This window comes from Petromyzon marinus, chromosome 39 (genome assembly GCF_048934315.1).
Source record: "Petromyzon marinus isolate PM22_M1 ecotype Great Lakes invasive population chromosome 39, UKy_Petmar_22M1.pri1.0, whole genome shotgun sequence".
Lineage (NCBI taxonomy): Eukaryota > Metazoa > Chordata > Hyperoartia > Petromyzontiformes > Petromyzontidae > Petromyzon > Petromyzon marinus.
In genome coordinates this window covers 16,823,515-16,847,924 of record NC_133705.1, presented here as the reverse complement: position 1 = coordinate 16,847,924, position 24,410 = coordinate 16,823,515, and the positions used below count along the sequence as shown (strand labels likewise).

At 52.4% G+C, this 24,410-nt stretch overlaps 1 protein-coding gene across 1 annotated transcript in view; it reads left to right on the top strand.

Annotated features, from left to right (window-relative positions):
* The window catches only part of LOC116950439 (SPRY domain-containing SOCS box protein 4-like), a 43,811-nt gene that overhangs the window by 5,643 nt on the left and 13,758 nt on the right, over positions 1 to 24,410 (top strand). Inside the window, exon 2 of the mRNA XM_032968182.2 lies at positions 22,172 to 23,776. Within this exon, the coding sequence (XP_032824073.1) occupies positions 23,498 to 23,776 (279 nt within the window). The 5' untranslated portion in view covers positions 22,172 to 23,497. The remainder of the gene's footprint in view (positions 1 to 22,171; positions 23,777 to 24,410) is intronic.

Below are 24,410 nucleotides of genomic sequence, written 5' to 3'. Positions count from 1 at the left end.
TGGCGATTGCGTCTATTGTTCATCACACACGTGGCGATTGCGTCTATTGTTCATCACACACGTGGCGATTGCGTCTATTGTTCATCACACACGTGGCGATTGCGTCTATTGTTCATCACACACGTGGCGATTGCGTCTATTGTTCATCACACACGTGGCGATTGCGTCTATTGTTCATCACACACGTGGCGATCCCGTCTATTGTTCATCACACACGTGGCGATTCCGTCTATTGTTCATCACACACGTGGCGATTCCGTCTATTGTTCATCACACACGTGGCGATTCCGTCTATTGTTCATCACACACGTGGCGATTGCAATTGTAGCGCCCTCTTTACATTCAGTTTACAGACAGCATCCACACGCATACTAAAGTACATCTACGATTCATGCATATACGAGTCTATGGTATACGTACGATACACGCATCTACCACGTATGTTGTAAGTGCAATATACGTGTGCAAAGTGCAGTGCTGTATAATGTTTCATAATTATTCACTCGGCAAAAGCCTTACCGAGTCTCAACACCCTCGTTGGGAGGAGGGTCCTGCCGTGGGACGTTTGTCTCGGTGATATTGAATGAGTGAGAAGAAACATTCGTGAGTGCCAACCATATGAGAATAACGCACAGATGGGTGCACGAAACCGCTGTGCTGACATCTTCCCGGCCATCTCACTGGAAGTTAGTGGCAGTGGGGTTTTGTTTTTCAGTTTCACAGCTCACGCTTGGGACCTCTTCATTATTCACCAGCGCCGCCCGTCTTTAAAGACTGCCACCGCCACCACGCCTGCTGATGTCTACCCAGTGAACATGGTAGGTTGGGCCAACGCTGGTCCCACGTTTTAAACCAGAGGCTAACGTAGACCCAACGTTTGCATGTTTACTGGAGAGAAATCAGAAAATGATGCAAAATTTGCATTTGTAGTGGGGGATACATTCACGTAAAATATCTAAGTTCTGTGTGTGTGTACGTGTATACGTGGACTATTTTAGCATTGTTGCCATTCAGTATTTAATACACAGTTTACACTTTTGTAAATCCACTTCCGGACGAGGACTTCGCCACATTACACCGGTCGTGGGGGTGACCGAACCATACTTCACTACTCTGGTCAATGCCAGTCGGTGTAGGCGGACAGCATGGACGTCGGGGAGACATCGCAGTGCCACTCTGTGTCAGCATCACTGATGTGTGCGTGCACACACGTGTGCACGTGTGTGTGTGTGCAGCGTGTGTACGAGGATGTGCCAGCGCACATGAGGATGGTGCTTAGTTCAAACGTGCACACACCTCTGAACGTTATGGTCAGTGCGACGCAGGACTCTCCTGAAATAACCTTGCGACTGGGGTTTTCCCTGTGCACTCAAGGAACTGATCACATCATACACTGCACAACAAAAACACATCATACACTGCACAACAAAAACACATCATACACTGCACAACAAAAACAAATCTCCCCGTGTATCGTACATAGACTGTTGAGACATGCTGTTAGCGAGCGTCACGTCTGGCTGCATTGTTGCCACAGTATTGACGTGTACACACACAGCACCGGTTACTAATGAGGCTGAGTCGACCTTAGGGAAGCCCAGAACCGGTTTTCATATCGTTCACCGTGGATGTTAACCACTGCTGGGAGTTTGACTTGGGTTTCTGCGTTTCGCCCACCACAGCACACACCTTTCACACACACACAGACCCCCGTCAACCTTACAGACATTAAGCTCGTGTTGATAGTGAGCACCTAGTGAGGCCAACAAGGAACCAAAAGGGACCACCATTTGTTTTCCAGTGCTGATGTTCACACACACCGCACGAGGTGCTCATTCATAAGGAGTCAATCGTGGGACCCAGAGTCAGATTCAAATACATCTTGCCACAGATGTTGACCGTGGCCAGGAATCTCACCCAGGGCATTAGGATTGGAGTAGTGCACGATCTGCCACGCTTCTCCCCATTTACACAAATATGGAATGACAAAGATCCTTCGTATAGCCTATACACTGTTGAGACAATAATTTAATCGGTGTATATTACCTACAATAGATAGAAAGCCGGACTATTTAGCCCCACAAAATTAGATCCGTGAAAAGACCAAATCAAGAATCGCCCTGCTGCAGAAACTTGCAGGAACAACCTGGCGATCCTCAGCTGATGTGCTGCAAACTGCCACCCTCTCACCGATCAAAATTCAGTGGCAGAGTCACTGCGCTCCAGCCTGGCGCGGGAGCTCGTACACACAGCTGCCAGAGGCACAGTCAAATAACGCAGTGCGCATCATCACCGGAACACTGAAACTGACACCAACTCCCTGGCTCCCTGTTCTAGCGAACATTCTACCACAAAATATCTGCAGACACAAGCAAACTGCAAGGGAGTTTCAAGTTTTTTTGCCAACAACAACCTACCCGTCAACGAAGACCTCAATGGTGTACCTCGCCGTCGACTAGTCACACCGATCTCCCTTCTGGGATCGCGCTGTTATCATCCTAGAGTTTCACCCAGATCCAGACAAATGCTGCTTGTGAACAGAATGGAATGCGGACGTTCAGAATAAACATCTCAATCGATACCAAAACGTCGCACCTCCTGGCTTTGACATTCCTCAAAGAACACTGGTGGTGGAATCATCAACCACATCAGAACATCAACAATCCTTTACAAATGAAAAAATAAATGCAACCCACTGTGACTGTGGGCCATGCAGCCTAAACTGTGGACCCTTGTGGCTAGCAGACCTCAACATTGTCATTTAGCTCCTGAGCATATTGCCATCATGTGCAAGAAGAGAATAAAACCCATTATTTCATAATTGTCCCAGGGGTCCACACGACAAACACATTTGCATGCAGGCACACACACGTGTGTACATGCAGAGAAGCTGCATAATGCCAATTATTTGTCCAAGGAGGCATAACTGGGTTTCCAGACTCTCTTCAGGAGGACGCTGCTCCTACATTTGGATGCTTGGCCAAATTTCATTCCAACAATGAGTGTTTATCTTCATATGGGAGGAAACCAGATTACCCAGAAAATAAACCCACCGTGCTATCTCCTGGCCTCTTCACAACCTCACACCTACACCGCCTGGGCAAGCCTCGACCAGGTTGCTCCCCGCAGACTTTCCGTAAATCTGATCGGGCTCGTTCAGGGTCCTTTGGTTCCAGTCCTCTTGATTGAGCGAGACCCATCAACAGCTCGGTGTTGCCCATAGCACTGCCGTCATCCTCTTCATTATCCAGAGTTACCTGACTCCTACACTGAACCCCGATGAACTCTCAGACCGCAGCGTTTGGGGGAGCGAGCGCATGTGGAGTCGGCGGTGTCGCGGTCGTTATAAATTATCACCTCGGGCCAAAATGATGGCACGTGGCTGTGAAAAGCTAGACGTGCTATTGCCATGGCGTGGGTCATTGCCAACTCCCACGCGGTGGCTGTCGAACACGGTGCCCGACAGTCCGGGGATGTTGACTGCGTTTAGGGTGACCACGGTCATGGCGTGCTGCCCGGGAGGCTCAGAGCTGGCTGCGATGAGCCCCAGGGCCAATCTGAGAGCCTGCAGTAGTACATCACGGGGCGAGACCCGCCTGTCTCGGATGTGTGCACTAACTCTGGTGGCAACGTTAATTTTTTATGTTTTTAAAGGTCTACACCGAAACACGGTTTGTTGTTGTGAGACATACGGACAGCTTGGGGGATTCCTTCATCGAGCAGTGGATAGATAATAATAATAGTACAGTATGTGTATGCGGTTACCACTGACAAGGTTATTACACGTTAACTTACAATAATAAAGGTAACCTGGTGGCCCAGGAGGCCAGAGCACTAAGCTGGCACCACTGCTATCCTGGATCTGAATCCACATAGTCACCGATGATAGAACCGCCTTCTCAATTACAGTATTGGTGAGTTGGTGGTCTCAGCCTATCACCATTAATGGAACAAAAACCATTACATTCTATTTGGAAACATTTGCAGTTCTGATTATTTTCTTTTTCTATTTGACTTTGATGCACGGCTCGAAAAAAATACTCTGAGGTGTAGTTTTATGATCTCCTCTTGCGTGGGCCATGCTGTAGTACACAGGGTTGTAAATCGTTCTGTGAGAGTTCCGGATGGATTTTTCATCTCACGAGATGATGCCGATAGCGCAATTGGAATACGATTCTATATAAGACCAAAACAAACGTTTACAGAACTCAACATGCGGGTGGAATGGTGGCATAGTGGTCATTGCACTGCGCAATGACCTCGGCAACCTGAGTTCGATACCTGGCCATGACTAACATCGGTGGCGAGCAATATCTGAATCGTTCCTGGTCAACCCACCTAACCATACCGCACTAACTAGCGTAGTGAAGTATGGTAACCCCCCCCCATTACCCATGATTCACACAGTGTCAGGAGGCTGTCATCCAGCAGTGGAGTGACAAGGGGCTGCACGTGTGTACTGTACATGAATGAGAGGAAGGAGACGTTGCTATTCGTGTAAGTGGTGGCAATTCTCCTGCACCTAATCGGGAACTTATCGACCGACAGAACGAGATCACAGCGTCGACGGCACCGCAGCTCTCGAGGCCGAGGCTGCCCTCCTCCTCTCGGTTGCTCCTCTCGCTCGCTCGGCCGGTCGATCGATCACGAAATGGGTGTTTGCCGCACCGCGCCGATACATAATTCATGCGTGGACACAAATCACGCCGTGTAAGGCCCTGCCGGCAAGCGTCCCACACGGAGGGCGCACGCATGTGTGTGCGCGCGTGCCCACGTTTCCCCCCACCGACACTGAAATACGCGCGCGTGCCTGATAAATATATTTATACGATGCAGATCGATGAAGCAAGGGGAAGTGCATTGGCATTGGTGCGGGGAAAGCACGCGGGTGATGATGGCATTAACCCTGGGTGGAAATTGCCGCTCTAAATTAGGGCCGTGCACTAAAGATGAAAAAGCAGTTGATAATCGTCGTAGTGAGAGTAGCTGTAAAGATGTTCGAGGGAGGAGCGGAAGGTCACGGCAGAAGCGAATATCGTGCTCCGAGCGCCCTGAGTGCCCCGAGTGCGCCCGCTCGTCGCGACGCCGTCGTCGGCGCTCAATCCCCGCGCGCGCCACAGGGACTCGTAACGTTGACCATCATCAGGCCGCCGCTGCGGAGTCGCTGCTTGTGATTGCCCCACTGTAAAATGTGGCCCTGCGCTGCGGCGGGGGGCGATCGCCGTGGGCTGAGAGCTTTGTGGGCGCTCGGGAGCGTTGGAGGTTGTTGCTGCGTTGCTGCCGTTGGGCGAGACGGACCTCTCTAGGGCAGGGGTGGGAAACCTGTAACGGACTCCGTTATGCCCCGTCGGTAGAGCCGCATGTGGTGGATTAAAGAGCCACGTGCGGCTCGGAAGATGCCAGTTGGCCACCGCTGTTCTAGAGGGTTGACTCTCGGTGCCGTTGAGCAAAAATGGAAAAGGAGTTTTGCAGCAGTGGGACACGCTGCTGATGCTGTTGCTCAGAGAGGTGCTAAACAAATGTCGAAGTGACTTCCTGCTCAAATGAGTATTGAGGCAGCACTCATTTCCTGTGTGCAGCCCTGAGCCAGGAGTGAAAATTCCACGTTCCTCTCAATACCACAATGTGATGTTTACTTCACCACAAAGTAGTATTTATTTTATCGACCCCAGAGGGAGGGATCATGGGGCTGAGTGAACCCCCAACCGGTATTTGAACTCAAAACCTTAAGTTGTTGAGCCGCTTGCTCCACCGCTGAGCCACCAGGCCGGTGACTTTAAACTATTTTTAATTTTACCAGGTAATGCCCACTGAGCTATATAGCTCTTTTTCATAAGCAACCTGGCCACAAATGATAGCTGAACGAAGTGGCTTATCATGTGGACATTTATAGCAGCCAAATACACTAAACACGTGTTCTAGATGTGGAGGGAAAAATCGGAGGACCCGGGGAAATATCCATGCGACCACAGGGAGAACATGCCAACTCTAAATATACAGGCATCAGAGTCGGGATCGAACCCACGACCTCCTGTATACCAGGCGAGGTAGTTAACATCTTGTCACTGTGGCACTCAATCCCATTGAATGAGTAGCACAGCTACTCACAACCACAGCAAACCACTCTGTACGACACCCCATCCCACGATCGCCTCCCCCGGCCCCGTGAGGCCAAGCGAGCACGCACGCACAAGGTGGTGCACAGGGCAACACGTCGGGACGAATCCCATCTCCTGCTTGGCTCAGCCACGCAGCTGAGCTCGCATGAAAATACCGTGTGGGTTTACGTGCGCTGCTCTTACTCCTCATGGCCTCACCCCCCCAGCTCCTCCTTCACTCTGTCTGTCCATACGTTAAATCATGCTGCTCTTTGGACGCTGTATTTCGGACCCTTGTGTGTTTTATTTTGTTGCCTTCATTTCTCAAACCGTTTCGTTGAGTGGTGAGTAATTCGATTATCAGGTGTATGGCCTCATATCGCTCACTCACTCACTTCCTCTTCGACTGTTGCGTTTGTTCAGGCACGTCCGAGGCGCCCCAATCAGAAACCTTTGTGTGTCGCCACCTGCCAACGTGGCCCCCCGTTCACACAGGAGGTGCACCCCAGTTGCAGCGCGGTGCTGCGAGCGTGCGTGCGTTTCGTCCGACAAGATCTCGATGGAAAAGTGCAGGCTGGAAATGTCACACACACACACGTGAATGAACGTCGAGGAGGTCGCGTGGCTCAGAGGTCAGGCCACTGAACTGGCACCGCTGAGATCCTGGGTTACGGTCCAGGTTTCAGTCGCCTTTTGAGATGTAACCGGTTTTTAAAGTGCTACGAGTCGATGGTCTAAAGCCTGTCACCCAATGACTGCACAACAAACCCCCGTGTTCAAATTGGGGTTTTCACTGAATTCGGTTACATCTCCAGCTCTGTGAATGAAAATATCGGTTTGACTGGCACGAGACAAGCACCTCTATGGCAAGAAACATGGGTATTTGTCTTCGCCGTCCATCTTATTGGATGTTGACTGCTCCATCTTTGTCAACCAGCGTCCGTTGATAGATGAGCAGCCCGATCCTCGTACGACAGATCCTTGACGTGAGGTCTCGAATGTAGTTCTGCGACGTTCGTTTCTGCGGGCCGTTCTCTCGCCTGGGGCAATGCACGAAGAAGTCATTGAAAGCCAATGTTTGCTCGCAAAGCACCGTAAATCGGACTTTATTGTTGTTGTTGTTGTTAGTGGTGGTTGTGGTGGTAGCCTGCGACACCATCGGACGTGTTTTTTGGATTTGTGATGCATTCGCTGAATATTCGCGTGTGGTCGCTCCCAGGCCTTGAGCTTCCACGTCATCTTTCTCCCTCCTCACCTTCCTCCGACAGCCCCCCCCACGCCCCCCCCACCGCTCCTCACCCCTCCTCACCCCACCCACGGAGTGCCTCTGAGTGGCTTCTCCTAAGTGCACTTGCACGTACCCTTCCATGTTCGGTCTCCACCTTGGCATGCACCTCCTCCCGCACACTTCTATAAATGATGCAATATGCATTAAATATACAAGCTTCGCGAGCACACACTATATAATGTTTATCTGATAGATACAAATTTTTTTGTTTCCATTGACCTTGCAGCACGCGAAATTCGTTCGGCATCATTGTCATTGTGCCTTTGAAAGCCGGTGCATGTGGCGTGTGCCAGGCGTGCCAGGCAGGCTCGGGGAAGCACTGTGGGTGCTCGGAAGGGAATGCGGTGCTCAGAAAGCATCTTAGATGCGACGAAGAGGTCGCAGGGTGTGTGGCACATGTCAGAATCAGAATCTGTATTTATACTGCAGGAGGAATCCGATGTGCTATAAAGCTCTTTTTCAGAGAGGTCCAATAGTGGCACGGGGTCAGAACGTTACAACAAACAATACAAACAACACGATAGGAGTGCAAAGTATAGGAAAGGTAAACAAATCGCTGAAAAAGGTGGAGGATAGGGTAAGCAACTTGGAGGTTGGGATTAGAACATGGCTGTGGAGCGCTGCGAGGTGCCATCGGGAATAGGAGATTGCGATGGGTGGGACGCGTGGTGTGTGTGGTGGAGGAGGGCCGGGTGGGTTACCGAGAGGAGCCCTGCAGGGGCAGCGCCCACCGGTGCGCGAGCATGGCGGGGGGGGGACCTGAAGACGCACAGGGGTGGTGGAGGTGGTGGAAGTGTAAGAGCGGCTCTGGAAGGACGTGCCGAGTTTGTGATGAAATTAAAAACCTGCAGCCAATTTGCGGTGGCAAAGAGTGCAAGAGCAAACCTTTTAATGGTGTGTGTCAACTCTGCACCGGCTACAGAATGGAGCAAAAGGAAGGAAGCCATGCCGAACAGCGGTGACATCAAGGGTATTGGCTGTCAATGACCTCTCGTGTGATATTGCCCACAGGGTGCAGAATTTGCTCATCATTGTTACTGTTATTGTGCGGCAGTAATCCACAGCGCTTTGTCAATCCACGGCGGGATGAAGGGTTTGTTTGACCGTACGTCACCACGGTGGTCAGTGTACGGATTGAATGTGGGGTGAGGCCCGGGACCGGTTCAGTTATCTCTCGCCACTGATGTTAGCCGTGGCGAGGAGAAACACATTCAGGTGGCTGGGTTCAACGTGCAGTGACCTTAATCGCTGTACCGCCGTTTTATAATGATAAAACGTTCCACTAATCACAAATATTGATTTCCGTTTGCATGTGTAACAGCCTGCGTACTAGAATGGCGACCATCATTATGAACGAAAGGATCCGTGTCTCGCCACAACAAAGAGCAGCATAGCGGTGTTGGTGGCTCCGAGCCAGTGCTGGAAACTCCACGTTGGTGCGGTGAGAGACATTCTCTCTCGAGGGAACGATGCCGGCGCAGTGCGCGCCAACCACTGCACCACCCCCACTGCACGGCGGTGCAGCAGCACGCGTGCCGGGTCGCGTCTAGTGAAGGATTGTGGGAGCTGCCGCGCAGGAATCCCCCTCCCGCTCGTCGTCCCCTTCATCCCTGCCGTGGAGCGCTCCGTGCTGCGTCGCAGGGCTCACGGGGGGGGGGGTACGAGTTGCCACCGTGGGTGCGAATTGCGATTCGCGGCGTTTTTCTCAACATAAACCGCGGGTGTCGACAATCGCGGATAAATCATCGCGCCGAGAGCCGCGGTGACGTCGCGCGGCGCGGAACCCCGCGAGCACCGCACATTACCGGCTCTGATGCGCTGCGCGCTCTAAAATCACCACCCCATTAGTCATCTTACTTCGTGGCTTATCGACTTCTCGTTAATGGAGAAAAAAAAAGGCGAGATGAACATTTTGGCCCTCGGCGATGATTAGAATTCATGAACTGTTAAAAAAATAAACGTTCAATGACCAAATCATTCCGAATGCTTCCGATCTTGGCAGATCTCGAAGGCTGAGCAGGGGTTGAGCCTGCATAGTACTTGGATTGCTGAGCACCGTATGCATGAAACAGGTGTTATAGACTCTGGTGTGGCTGCGTTGTGTATTGTATTGTACTGTGCTGTAACGTCTACCCTGCCCACCTTCACTGACGCCCACTGACCAGCGTGGTGAAGTACGGTCAAATAGAACCACCCCCCGTCCATGACTGGTACGGCACGGGGAGGCCTTAATCCAGCAGTGGATCGACAGAATTGCTGTACGTGTGCATGCCCCCATGTCGTGAGTGGAAACCCGAGCAGGGAAGCAATACAACACCATCAAACATCCATCCCTGCGGGCTCAATCATAACGGTAGACAGGAAACACACTGGCGGTGCCATTGGTCGACTCATTCCGTCCTGGGAATGTGGAATGTTCTCCGCCGCCTCAGGGCCCCATCGAAGTCGGAGCGGAGAGACGCGCCGGTGCGGGCCGCCCCGGAGCCTCGTGACTTCTTCTCGGTGGTTCCTCTCTGGTGGGGGGGCATGGCTCCTTTGTGATTCCCGTCGCTGCAATCAACTCGTGACACTCGAGAGCCCGCAGACAACACCACGTGTCCAGCTGTGCAGGCTCGGTGCCCAGACCCCCAGGCCCCCCTCCCTGTAAGTCTTTCACTTCGGGAACAATTACACAATCCCTCGACGAATACTGTTGCGGGCGGGGGGGGGCAAGGGCTGTTTGCAAGTAGCACCTACGAAGGCCGGAACGGTGGGTGGCCTGCACCATGCCCGGCCACCATTGTCTCTGCAGTTGGAGACGTTTCCACGCCGCCGCGCCGCTTACTCATTTGAGGCGGAGTAAACTTCGGGGAGGCCCAGCACTGGTTTAGATAATCGTCACCGCTGTTGGCCAGGATCGAACTCGGGACGCCGAGTTCGTAGCTCGAGGCCGCGTGAGGACACAACAAAGCACTAGGGAGTTGGGGAATGTACAGTACAGTAAATCATTGATTGAGACAAATCCTGTTTGCGTCTGCGATTAGAGTGTAACAGACTGTCAGAGTACCATTTCAGCGCATCACCCTTTGGGCGTTATTCTGTTTTTCACTTGCAATTGTTGCATCTCGTAATCGTATCAGTAGTGAACTTTATCCAGGAGAAGAGTCTCACCTAGCATGAAGACTCAGGAGGGACCCATTCCATGCATGCGTGCCACACACGTGAGGCAGTGGAGTGCGCAGAGAAAACACACAAGACCAGAACACTCGCCTTGTGGAGTTATCCATCGCTGAATTGCCTTCTTTTGGCTACCTTGCATGAAAACTCGGTTTAAGCAGGACAACTCTTTTCTGGCTTTGATATGTTGAGTCTCATCAGCAGAATGGTGCCTATGAAACAATCTGAGCCCTGTTTGCCAGGTGTTCGAGGCAAGAATCCTCAACACCTTAGCACCCGATGCTAATATTTGCCAAGCGATATACTGTACCAGAAGAGGGTGGTGGGTAGTGGTGACGCTGTGGTTAGCGCACTACACAACGAACCCAACCCCGGTTAACATCAGTGGCGAGCGACATCGGAACTGGTCCTGGGGTCACGCTTCAACGTGCGCTGACCAGCCTGGTGAAGTATGGTCAAGCAACCCCCAAGACAGACACGGTGTGGGCAGGCCTTCATCCAGCAGTGGATCGATGAAGGGCTGTAGAAATATCTTTATGCTCGAAGAGGTGTACACAACGGTGCAGTGGTTGACAAGAAGTTGATGGCCTCAAGTGGAATGTTATGTTTTCGTGGTGAGACAGACGCTTTGTATTGCCCTCAATCAGCTGTGGCAGCAGACCCAGTAATAGTTAATAGGTTTTTGTTATCGCAAGCACGTGGTTGTTCTCTTGAGTAACGGGAACGCGGCTTTAGCCAAAGAGGGCTTTGAGGCAGCTCCTGTCGAGCGTCCGGGGTGACAATCGGCGTGCCACTTTGTGTTGATGTAAATCGTCGTTGGCCTCTGGATAGACTCTCCCCGAGCATAAGAATGTGCGGTTTCCACCACTGGGTCGTGGCTGTAAGCAGAAGTTGAGCACCGATGCCTCAATGCTCATTTGAGCAGGGAAATCACGCTGACGTTAACGTGTCTAAAATCTTACAGCATGGTGTAATATTTCAGCCACTTAATTTAACACTCGGGATTCTTTGTTGCAGGCAACTCGTGATTCGTAATCGATTTTTGGGTCAGATCGTCGCGCGAGTAAAATGCCAAGGTCGTGTCGTGCACCCTCCTCCACCACAGGTAAAAGAAAAACGTGGTCACGTGAACAAACGCGGCCAATCTATCATTCATTGAGCTCAGTGGCGTGCGGGAGAGTGATCCGCACGTGCTTACCAATCGGGTACGGAGTAGCGCCGGCCCTGACACGCAGCGTCACCCTGTGCTTCCGACGCAGTTGCGTTCAGTGGCTTTATGAGTGGTCCAAGTGGTGCGTTTCTTTACTGGCAGTGAACCCTGATCGATGAGATTGTAAGCGAGAGGGGAGTGAAGATCAGCGCAGAGAAGTTATTTGCTGACTGCCGCAACATTATTTTAGACGTTAACGGAGAAAATGAGCAAAACTTATCCTGCACAGAGTGATAATAAAAACGAGTTTTATATTGTACAGCCCTTTGCCAAGGCCTTAATGGATGGAGGTCCCCCGATGCCATCTCAGTTTGTGGGGGTTGTATGACCATACTTAACCCTGCTGGTCAGTGCGGGTTGGCGAAGGGGGGGAGACCCCATTGACCGGTTCAGATATCGCGCGTCACCGACATTAGCCGCGGCTGGGAATTGAACTCGGTCTTGCCGGGTTCACGGCACGGTGCGCCGACCACCGCGTCGCAGTCTCCCCCCGCGTGCCGCGAGTCATTTATAACGCTCCGCTCGTCGATGTTCAGTCACGCGCTCACAGCGCCAGTGGTCACGCAACGCACGGCGCGTTTCGTCACTCTTCGAGAACGTTTAGGGTTAGGATTCAAATGCTCGTCCTGTGGCGCCTGGAAATGTGTAATTTTTACACCCGTTTCTGGGCTACGAGCGTCACCACCGCAGTTTTACTCTGACCGTGCCCTCGGCGTCGCGACACGGAGGATCCGAGTGGATCTCGCGAGCAGCGGTGCGACGCTGCTCGTGAAGGGCAACGGAAGCGGCTATCGCGGAGCGCCAAACCTGAGCGATGTCTCGGCTCCGTGATCCGGTCGCGTGAGTCTCGCGTAAAGGGTCAAGGCCACTCTCATCACTGCTCACCCCCACTCATCTTCGCTCATCCTGCCTGGGTCAGGCAGGGTTCAGGGCTGCGGATGCCTGCTCGTTGCGCTGCGACCTCGTGGGGAAATCGGTAAAACACCATGACATCCGTACGAGCCTAATCTCAACCAATGTCACCGCCCTGCTCCCAATATTGACATGAAATGCCACGACACCACCTCTCGTCGCTGACATGTTGACCTTTTTATTACACATTTGTTTATCTTCGCGGTGACATTTTTCAGATGAAGTCTCACCTCCCTGGAAGTGAAATAAAAAAAATATGTAGCAAATGCATTGGCAGTGGAGCATCAACACCAGTGAGCACCAGTGCACTGTGCTCGTCGTGAGTACAGCGTTACGACGGGAAACTACGCAGGAGGCTGATGTTGTTCATAACAGTGGTAATGATAAATATGTCCCGTTTTTATCAGAATGTACATCCAACAATTTTATGATTTAACAGATATTTGACACTTTAAACAAGTGTCTCACTTTTCACAGACCATCGGTGCGAGGTGGTCAGAAGGTGGCAGTACAATGGATTATTGAATGTACCTGTGCTGCGACTTGTGTGTCATCCCCTCTTATTCAAGGGTTATTATCACTGGCTATCGAGGCATCGCCGCTCGGCGTAGGGGAAACACAACAGGAGCGGTGCCGCGGGAGAACTTTGGCCCCCGTCATAAGAATGTGAATTCCCACCGCAGGCTCTAGACGTGGAGCCCGAGATGAGCTCCACCGACGCTCAGCTAGCAGTGGAGAATTGTGGAGGCAGACGCCTGTGGGCATGGCGCTGGTGTCGGCGCGTCGACGATGGAGTGACCACCGACCGGGTGATATCGGAGTCGGCGGTTTCCATCGATCCGGATTTGGCCACCTAACGCCACGCGCGTTACACTGTACGTTTATAGATCCATTAGGGCTGCTGTTGCCTGCCGATTGCTCGGCCGAGTGTCGTCGTCGTCGTCCCGCGGATCGTAAAACGTGCGTGGGTGTGCGTGTGTGGGTGTGCGTGCGTGGGTAGGTGGTGGGTGGGTGTGCTTGTGTGGGTGTGCGTGTGTGCGGGTAGGTGGGTGGGTGTGCTTGTGTGGGTGTGCGTGGGTGGGTGTGCGTGTGTGCGGGTAGGTGGGTGGGTGTGCTTGTGTGGGTGTGCGAGTAGGTGGGTGGGTGTGCTTGTGTGGGTGTGCGTGTGTGCGGGTAGGTGTGTGGGTGTGCGTGTGTGCGGGTAGGTAGGTGGGTGGCTGTGTGCGGGTAGGTAGGTGGGTGGGTGTGCAAGTGGATGGGTGTGCGCGTGTGCGCAGTGCGTGCAATGAACGAGGCCGCCCGAGTTTGATTCCCGCTCACACAGCCAACGTCAGTGACGAATATCTGAACCCGTTCGACTCGGACTCAGATGGGTGCCTGGTGCAGTGTGTGTACAGCATCGGCGGCCTTGGAGAGACAGCGGTGGCTGGGCGTGGTACCGGCCACGACTCGCCGAAATGTGACGCGTTGACTTTCAAAGCCGGTCGCTAAAGACACTTGCCTGAACTGTCGAGGGCTATACGGGGGATCTTTGTCTCGAGTGTGCGAGTATTAAACCGAATGGATTGTTAAACAAGTTGAGAATAAACACGGAAGCTGATAAATGCCCCGCACTGTTTACTGTGCCCGGGCCCCCACCGAGGCCTCGTCCCCCCCACGGGGGGAGGGGCTCTCCTGACCCTGACCCATGGACACTCTGAGACCAACAATGCTGGGCAGTGCCACGCAGTGGGGCAGTGACACAGTCGTGTAATGTGTTTTTTTAATGGCTCGACACGGGGTTGCAACGTGACACGTGACGGTGACACAATCGTGTATCCCTGACGGCCCGTGTGTTTCAATGACGCAACAAGGAACTGTGACACCTGGAGAGACGGTGACACGATTATGTCTTTGACGACCCAACGGGGGCGGTGGCACGACCACTTGAACTCTGTTATCCCCCACACCCACCCCACCCTCCTGTCGTACTACACAATCTGCCCATCCTGTCAGAGCCTACCACCAATTCCTTCTTGACCTTTAAGCTCGGCGGGTGGCGATCGTGGTATATTTAGTGTGCAAATCTTGGCCGTGTGCACGAGCCATAGGGATCAGCCCCCACCACCGCCACCACCTCTCCCCCGCCTGCAGGCCCAGACTTGATTGGCGGGTGGGCAGCGATTTTCAAGGGCCGCACGACACACGGAAGGGTGGCGTGGCCAACTCCATTCCCGGTTGCCGCCTTTGTCTCCCCAGTGCTGAGTAGACCTAGGGGAGACCCAGGACTGGGACAAATAGAATCCCCCACTCATGTTAGCCGTGGCCGGGAACCGAACTTGGGTCGCTAGGGTACATAGTGTAGTTGTCTCGCTACTGCACCACCACTCCCCCATAAAATATACAAACAAGTATCCCCTGTATAGCATTAACAAGCTTTTGGGGAAAGTGCTGTTATCGAGTACCTATGAAGGCCGGCACATCACACGAAGGGGTGGGTGGCCAGCACCACGTACGGCCACCTTTGTTTCCCGAGTGGTAATATACACCTGCGTACACACACACGACAACCGCCAACATTCGTCACTAAATGGAGGTGATGTCGCCACAGTGGTGGGTACCAAGCTGGGTGCGCTTTGAGGCTGTCACGTGATGTGTATAAGGATCGCTTGGCAGGAGGTTACGGGAATTACCCAGGTGTTACGGGTTGGCTGACCGAGATGACTGGCAGATGCACCACCCCCACTGTGCCAACTCGCTTCCTTTTAGCCACCGCATGGCAAGATCGCACAGCTCAAATGTTACGGTTGCACAGCAGCGTGCTGATTGAGTTCCAATTCGATCTTTAAGGATCATCAGTACTCTGCGGACACAAGTTATATTTGGGGCCCCATCGGTCATGTCGAGCGTGACGTTTCACCGAAGGCGAGCGAGTGTTAGTTGAGGGTTTTGTTTTGGCTGTATGAAAGGCATTTTCATGGGAGGAGGTGGGGGAGGGGAAGTAAACTCATGAACCAGAACAAGGTAAAGAGGATATTCTTGGTTCTTTCGGTAAAGTCACGTAGAAGGGAAACAATAAAATAATAAAAAATAAAAATATAAAATAATAACATTCTCACGACGTTTCGACTGCAACACAAGCAATCATCATCAGGTGTGAAAACCACAACAAGAAAATTTGAAAAAAGTGGCGTTTTTTTAACGTTAGCACCACGGAGAGCGATTTGACAGTTTGTTCAGATGGACGAGTCCATCTATGTTCGGAAAAGAGGAGGAGGGAGACGAAAAATAATGGATGCGGTCTGAAAGCCACCTTAAGCGTGATCAATCAATTAAGACCCGAAATGGTTTATCCAAATCCTTCCAATGATTGCTAAGCCAGAATTCATCTTCTCGTTTGAAATTGTCTCTGTGTTTGTATATGTGGATAGTCTCATGAACGAATCTCTCATGGTAGCCAGATGGCTTGCAAAGAACCTCTGTCTTGGAAAAGTCAATGTCATGTGAACCTACTGAATTATAACAGTGATCTGCCACGGCCGAGGTGTTGGTCCTACCGTGTTTCAGGTCTGCTTTGTGTTCACGAATGCGGTCTGAGACATGTCGTTTGGTTTCTCCAATGTAACTACTACCACAGAGGCAACTTAGTTTGTAGACGCCAGTGTACTGTATGTCCGGAATCACATCTTTTACAGACGGAACTAGGTCATGGATTTTATCTAATGTGTTGAATCGGACCTGGATCTTGTGTTTATTCAAGATTTAGGAGATTTTTTTTGTGATCCCCGCAATGTAGGGTAAAGTGATGGTTTTGAAAGGCTCCTCAAGAGGGTCCTTCTTCATGGTTGGAGTGATAGCTTTGCGGATTGTGTGGTCGGAATAACCATTAGCCTTAAGAGCTTGGTGTACGTGCTTGAGTTCACTGCCTATATGTTCCTGGTCGGATATGCATTGGGCTCTATGGTGCAGAGTCTTGATGAAAGCCATCAGATTTACCATGGAAGTCGAAAAAGATGGCAAGCTACCTTTTTTGGATGTCCTAATAAAAAAGAGACCTGATGGTTCAATAAGCCACTCTGTCTACAGGAAAGCAACCCATACGGATGCTTACCTGAAACCGGCTTCCCACCACCATCCATCCCAGAAGAATTCCCTCATCAAGACTCTGTACCATAGAGCCCAATGCATATCCGACCAGGAACATACAGCCAGTGAACTCAAGCACGTACACCAAGCTCTTAAGGCTAATGGTTATTCCGACTACACAATCCGCAAAGCTATCACTCCAACCATGAAGAAGGACCCTCTTGAGGAGCCTTTCAAAACCATCACTTTACTCTACATTGCGGGGATCACGAAAAAGATCTCCAAAATCTTGAATAAACACAAGATCCAGGTCTGATTCAACACATTACATAAAATCCGTGATCTGGTTCCGTCTGCAAAAAAGATGTGATTCCGGACATACAGTACCCTGGCGTCTACAAACTAAGTTGCCTCTGTGGTAGTAGTTACATTGGAGAAACCAAACGACATGTCTCAGACCGCATTCGTGAACACAAAGCAGACCTGAAACACGGTAGGATCAACACCTCGGCCGTGGCAGATCACTGTTATAATTCAGTAGGCTCACATGACATTGACTTCTCCAAGACAGAGGTTCTTTGCAAGCCATCTGGCTACCATGAGAGATTCGTTCATGAGGCTATCCACATATACAAACACAGAGACAATTTCAACCGAGAAGATGGATTCTGGCTTAGCAATCATTTGAAGGATTTGATTAACCATTTCGGGTCTTAATTGATTGATCACGCTTAAGGTGGCTTTCAGACCGCATCCATTATTTTCGTCTCCCCCCTCCTCTTTTCCGAACATAGATGGACTCATCCATCTGAACAAACTGTCAAATCTCTCTCCGTGGTGCTAACGTTAAAAAAAACACCACTTTTTTCACATTTTCTTGATGTGGTTTTAACACCTGATGATGATTGCTTGTGTTGCAGTCGAAACATCGTGAAAATTTTATTGTTTTATATTTTTATTATTTTATTGTTTCCCTTCTACGTGACTTTACCGAAAGAACCAAGAATATGAATCCCTGCAGTCACGAAAGCTTTAAATCAAAAGGTAAAGAGGAGTCTGCTGTTATTATTACGAGTACTTTGGAATCAACTAAGAGTCACTCTGCATAAGGGCCACTGACAGAATTGTGAACCCGCTGTATTTGTTTTCTGTCATCACTGCGTCGATAACGAGAAGACAGCGACCCGGTTAACTTGCAGCGCTGGGCCGCGTCCGCGTGCGGTTGGCTCCATTGGACCGATGTTGCTCCAACGTTGGCCCAACGTCCCATGGTTGCTGGGGAGTCGCGTTGAGTTGCGCTTGCGCACCGCTGCAAAACAAATGTTGCCAGAAATGATTATTGGTCATTGGTCCAAAAGGGACCCACAGGCTGATTGCCCTGGATGTCACTTTTAGTTTATTTTGTTTGTGCCAATTTGTAGTCTTGTTATTTTTTTGTAACACTCTGTACAACTTGTAGATGCAACCTGATGAGTCGGACTGCTGTCCGATGGGTGACCTTCGCCGTGGTTCTGCCCGCGCCGCGAGCTGGCGCATAATTTTCAGAAAATATAAACGGGGAGAAAGACGCCTCCTCCCCCCGCGCTCTGCCCCGCATCGCCGATGACCTCCGCGTGACCCCAACGCTGCCGCCCTCCACCCCTCCTCCATCTCTCGTTTTCGCTTCGCTCTCCGCTGACGGCCGATTGGCCCATTTATTAAAAAAAAATCTCTCCTGGGCTCCCAGAGGACCGCGTTCTGCGATGGAAACAGCCTACGGCAAGCACTGTCCTGAAGGCCCGAACCGTTATATGGCCGGCAACAAACGGCACTATCAAAGCTGTAATAGACAAGAGTTTACACGTTTGTGGAATTGAGCAAGGTTATTATTTAAGAGTTTGGGACAAGAGGCGATGGCAGGGAATTCGAAAGTGCAGCAGTGCGAGGGAAGAAGTGATTAGCATGGTTGGCTACGTATGGTGTGAAAGAAGGTCAACACATGCATATATACGTGGTGAGTGAGTGTGTGGATGAATAACTGAGCTGTTGTGACCTGCAGTGTGGTGAGTGGATGAGTCGGTGAGTGGGCTGTTGTTACTAAGTGTAGTGGTTGAGACAAAACTCTCAGTCTGGTCGACCGAGTCTCCAACACAGGCGGAGGAAACGAGGAGTGAAGTTCATGGAAATGGTAACCATGGCAGTAGTGATAGAAGAGTGATAAGGAGGTGATTGACCCTCGGCGTGCAAGTGGCTGGAGTGAATTAGCCAGTGCTCGATCATCAAACAACCCGATTGCTTGACGGTTTGATGAACAAATGCAAATCTCGAATTATTTGTCAATGAACGTTCGTTTTGACTTGAGAAGACGTTTGACGCAAGAAGAAGAAGAAAAACAGCAGCTGACGGAGAAACCCAGCGGTGCTGATCATCATGTGCAGAGGTCGTGGCTTACAGAGGTCGTGACTTAGAGGTCGTGGCTTAGAGATCGTGGCTTAGAGATCGTGGCTTACAGAGGGTCGTGACTTACAGAGATCGTGGCTTACAGAGGGCGTGGCTTACAGAGGTCGTGACTTACAGAGGTCGTGACTTACAGAGATCGTGGCTTACAGAGGTCATGGCTTACGGAGCATGCGGCCAAGCACAGGGAGACATTTTTTTAATGAACACGAACTTCCGATTCATTTATATTTTATTTGACTGCTCTCCTTCGCCAAGGAAAGCCTCACCGAGTCTCGAGCAACTTTTCAGGAGGGTCCTGCCAAGTTTCTGCAGTCGAGGGCAACGTGGATGCTCTGTGTACTCCCAATTGAGTAATTTGTTTTGTGATCTTTCAGCATTCGGCTGTTTGGCCAATCTCAGTTACACTTTGTGTGTTTCTTTTTCACCGTGCCAGCTGGGCGATTTGTGCCGTTGCTGGCGATGGAGACAGCGGCACAACATCCTCAAAACACGGGCTAAAAGGAATGTCTGTGTTGGATTGTGGGTAATAACTTATAATATAAACAGGAAAGGGTCTGTATTACCACAAACAAAATAAAACTAGAATAGCATTCATGACTGTCAGCCTGGTGGTCATTTTGGAGCTGTGTTGTCCAGTAACTTTTGTTTAAGCAGCAAATCCTGAACTGGTTTCAACTCTTCGAGTCTCATCAGCAGAGTCTGGTCTGTTTAACAAATGGCGCTGTAAAACATTGGTCCAGAATCCTCATAGGCTAACGTACTCAACTATTGTTTTACGTGGCTAGACGGAGCTTGTAATTATTATAGGGTCGCCCAATAGCTTTGACGCAATAAATTGATAGATATAAAACGTGTTAACTCGTCGAGAGTGCTATCTGAATGTAGTGACATCGGAGGCAGTGCTGCCCCTCACTTGTGGGAGAAGGCTGTCGGCCACAGACCAGGGTCCCGACCTTCCACCGGGGACCTTCGCTTCGCCGTTGGCCAAACGTGTCGCTAATTTGTCTGAAGAGAGATTCGCATGCGTCGGATGGTTTGGCGTTTGTCAGCATGACAAACACTTGCGGAGAAGACAGTTACACTGAAAGCTAATTAAATTTTTACAATTTTTAGTTACCAGCATCACCGAAGTGTAGTGCGACTGGGGCTCACAGATAGAGACTTCTGGCGCCGGGGCTGTATTTCGCACGTGTACGCACGTGTGCGTACGTGCGAGCACTGTTTACTGTAAATTGATATAATCTATTAAGCAAATGAAACCGGGTGTGCCTTTTTTAAACTGCTTGCGCCAGCCACTCTGTTTTCCAGGAGTCACAACCTCAGCTTGAATTTCTTGTTTTCAATCTGCTTTCCCTTCATGGGGGTGAGTGGACGTGATTTGAACGAGGAGGGAGGGGGGGTGGAGTTTGGGGGGACAGAGTCGGGCGTTGATTTGCTCCGTCGTAGGATTCTGCCCACGCCGACGCGTTCCGCGAGAGAGCGGGGAGCACGTGGTCCGGAGTCGCCGCCACGGTGCCGAGCCCCCTGGAGTGAGCGTGGAGTCTCCGGTCGCCCTTGGCGGAGCCCATTCCGCACGTCTGGCCTCGAACTGATTGTTTTCTATTTGTCCCCCAAATGTATCCCGTTTGCGCTATCGGTGCCACGTCGTGAGACGAAGCTTCCATTCGGATCTCTCGAAGAGCGGCACGACCCTTCGGGTCAGAGAACGGCCCGCAGAAGCGGATGCTACAAAGCTACCTCCGAGATCCGGCCTCGTACCGATGAACGGCACGGGCAGAGTGGTCGAGAGGATGGTCGTGACGTCGTTGGGGATGCCGTGGCAGGAGGGGATAAGCAGCAGCTTGGAATAGAACGTGGCGTGAGGCGTGAGCAGGAAGGTTGTGATGGGTGGGACGCACGGTGTGCAGCGTGGAGGAGGGCATCCAGAGGTCGGAGACGAAAGGGGAAGACCTCAAGCCACACGGGGGTGGTGGTGAAATTGCAAGAGCGGTGCTTGGAGGATGTGTTGCCTGTGTAGCAAGGAGAAGATGATGTGATAGCTTAAGAGCAGACTTAGAAGGTCGGTCATCTGGTCGTGGGATCTAGCAGACGGAAGGAAGCGATAGCAGGCACGTCAGCAGTGACTTGTGGACGTGCCGTATCGCTGTGCACAGCCGAGGTACGTTTTGGGCAGCGTTGAACCGTGACCGCGGAGTGCACGCGCGCTGGGTTGGAGTCCGGGCCTGGTGGAAGCGAGAGAAGAGGCAAGCGTGCAACGGACGCACACACACAGTCGTGACATGTCGTTGGAGGTTTGGAGGTGAAGAGGCACACGACGGTGGTGACGAGGATGACGGTGGTGGTTGATGATGAATCGACCGCCGCCTCTGCCCACCCGGCAGTAGGAGTGGGTTGAGCAGTCAGTTGGCAGACGTCTGCAAGATCGTCCACGGACTCGTGCCGGTCTGCCTCTCCCCCCCCTTGTGCCGCTCCACTCCCCTGCACGCACTCTCTGCTCCAGCAGCCGAGGCTCTCCGTCAATCCCCCAGTCAGCCTTCGCTCGGTGGGAAGTCGCTCATTATATTTTTCCGCTCCTATGGTCTGCAACTCTCTTACCCTAGTCATCTGTGCTGTCGACTGCTTCCACCTTTTCAATTCCAGGCTCAAGACCTTCCTTATCCCCCCCCCCTCCCCCGGAATACTCGACTGCGTCTCTCTGAAACAATAATGTCCACTGTTCCTGCACAGCGTCTCGAGGTGTGGTCGCACGTGGACGCTACATTAATCCACATTGTGCTGAATTGTATTGACGGTTACGCGAGGCTGTGCGTTCGGGCTGTGGTCTCTTGCAGGACATCGCAGGGACTGCAACGTCCACCTCGCAGCAGGCGGTGTTTGTTGTTGATTCCTCGTTGACCCTGATCCCGCGTAAAGAGAGAGCTCGGTTCAGACAGAACGATCGCGCAATCGCAGCCCCCAAAGTCTCACACCGTGGCATTCGCTCGCTCTGTTTGTGTTTCACAGCATATGAAGCGGACAAGAGGCTGCCCCTGCGGGAGATAAACATCGTCGCCTCCGTTGAGATTCAGCTCTCCTTTCCGGGAGAAACTCCACGGGAGCGCGGCCCCTTACCTGAAACGGCCGCGACCGCCAACATGGCTGCTTCCGTGGGGCCTCCCACGCCGGGCCTCCTCTGGGGTCAGGGGTCTTCATTGGTGTAGCCGCAGGGACCGAACGACGGCAGAGGATCGACAGCTCCTCTCGTCATCGTCGTCGCAGCGCCCCCTCGTTGGCGTTTAACTCGTCGGGGTCCCTGCTCCAAGTGCCGCCCCCTTTCTGTGCTGGCGAGACCATCGGTCTGGCGATGAGCTCGGGCATCCTCGCGTCCTGCCACGGCGAGCAAGCGGCAAACTTTGCTCACTCCGGATCGCAGAGCGGATGACTGAGCGCCGGAGTCGGTGGAGGAATCCGGGTGGGCGGGCAACCGCGGTGGATTTAAACTTTTATGCTACGACAGGAACAAAGAGCGCGGCCTCAAACCTTTGAAGCTTAAAACCAAAAAAATCTCGCAGAATTAAAGTCAAGAGTGGCACAACTAAAATTTCGATGCATTCACGACCAGGTCAGAGCCAGACACAGACAGTGCAATATGCTTTGGCAAGGGGCCCTGGTTTAGAACAGAAAACAATTACCGATAAAATACATCTGAGTCCGTCCAGGGGTTGTTGAAAGACACGGAGCGTCGCCTCACAGCAGTTGAGTGTCTCACCGCCTGAACGCTGAATGTTGCCTTGCAGCAGTTTGGTCCAGAAGGCGACCCTGATCTCGGCCGCGGAAGACGGCTCTAGCCGGTTGGCATCGTTGCTCGCGCAGCGGTAGAGTGCGGCTCGCGCCGGTGTCTCAGCATCTCAGCTCCAGGGCAGCAGCAGTCGTAACGATCGACGAGCAACCGGCGAAACGTCGCAATGCAGGACCCTCCTGAAAAAAACCATAAGACTCATTGAGCCTTTGCCGGCTTAATAAAGGATTTATAATTACGTAATTACTGGCAGTGCCAGTGCTCCTAGTGTAGTGGGAGTACTGTCAGTGATAGCGCGGTTTGAGGTAGCACTAGCATCGGCAGTAGTGGTAGCAGTAGCGGCGGTGGCCATAGCGGTAGCACTGGTAGTAGCGGTGGTATCAGGATCGGTGGTAGGATTGGAAGTGGTATCGACGGCAGGAGTGTCGGTGGCATTGGCGGTAGCGGCGTTCTTATCGGCGGTAGCACTGGTGTTGCCGGCAGCGCTGACGCCGGTCGTGGCCGTGGCGGTGCCGGTGGTGCGCTACGGGAAGCCCCGGAGCGAGCGGGCCATGGGCCAGAAGGTGGCGGGCGGAGCGAAAGCGACCGAGACCCCGGACCCGGCTCGTCGAGGCCACGGCCACGGCGGCGCCTCGGCTCGCGCGCCCGACCTCTTCTGGCCGGCGCGCCTCGACTCCCTGCTGGAGCTGCCGCCGGCGCCGCCGGAGGTGGCGCTGAGGCACGCGTGGAACCCCGAGGACCGCTCGCTCAACGTGTTCGTCAAGGACGACGACCCCCTGACTTTCCACCGGCACCCCGTCGCGCAGAGCACGGACGCCATCCGCGGCAAGGTGAGAGGGGTGCACGGGGAGAGAGAGGGGGGGGGGACTAGGACAGAGAGAGGGGACTGGGAGAGAGAGGGGGCTGGGAGAGAGAGGGGACTGGGAGAGAGAGGGGACTGGGAGAGAGAGGGGGGACTAGGACAGAGAGAGGGGACTGGGAGAGAGAGGGGACTGGGAGAGAGAGGGGGGGACTAGGACAGAGAGAGGGGACTGGGAGAGAGAGGGGACTGGGAGAGAGAGGGGACTGGGAGAGAGAAGGGACTGGGAGAGAGAGGGGGGGACTAGGACAGAGAGAGGGGACTGGGAGAGAGAGGGGACTGGGAGAGAGAGGGGGGGACTAGGACAGAGAGAGGGGACTGGGAGAGAGAGGGGACTGGGAGAGAGAGGGGACTGGGAGAGAGAGGGGGGGGGGACTAGGACAGAGAGAGGACTGGGAGAGAGAGGGGACTGGGAGAGAGAGGGGACGATGGAGACAGTGAGAGGCACAAGTCCATGAGAATCACTCGAGCCCAGGGGAAAGGGAGCATGGCAAGAGAGGGGCAAATGATGAAGGGGCCATGGGAACCTGGGGTACAGGGACATCGGCACCAGTTCATCATCATCATTCTCGCCGGCCATGATCTATCCACTGCTGGCTGAACGC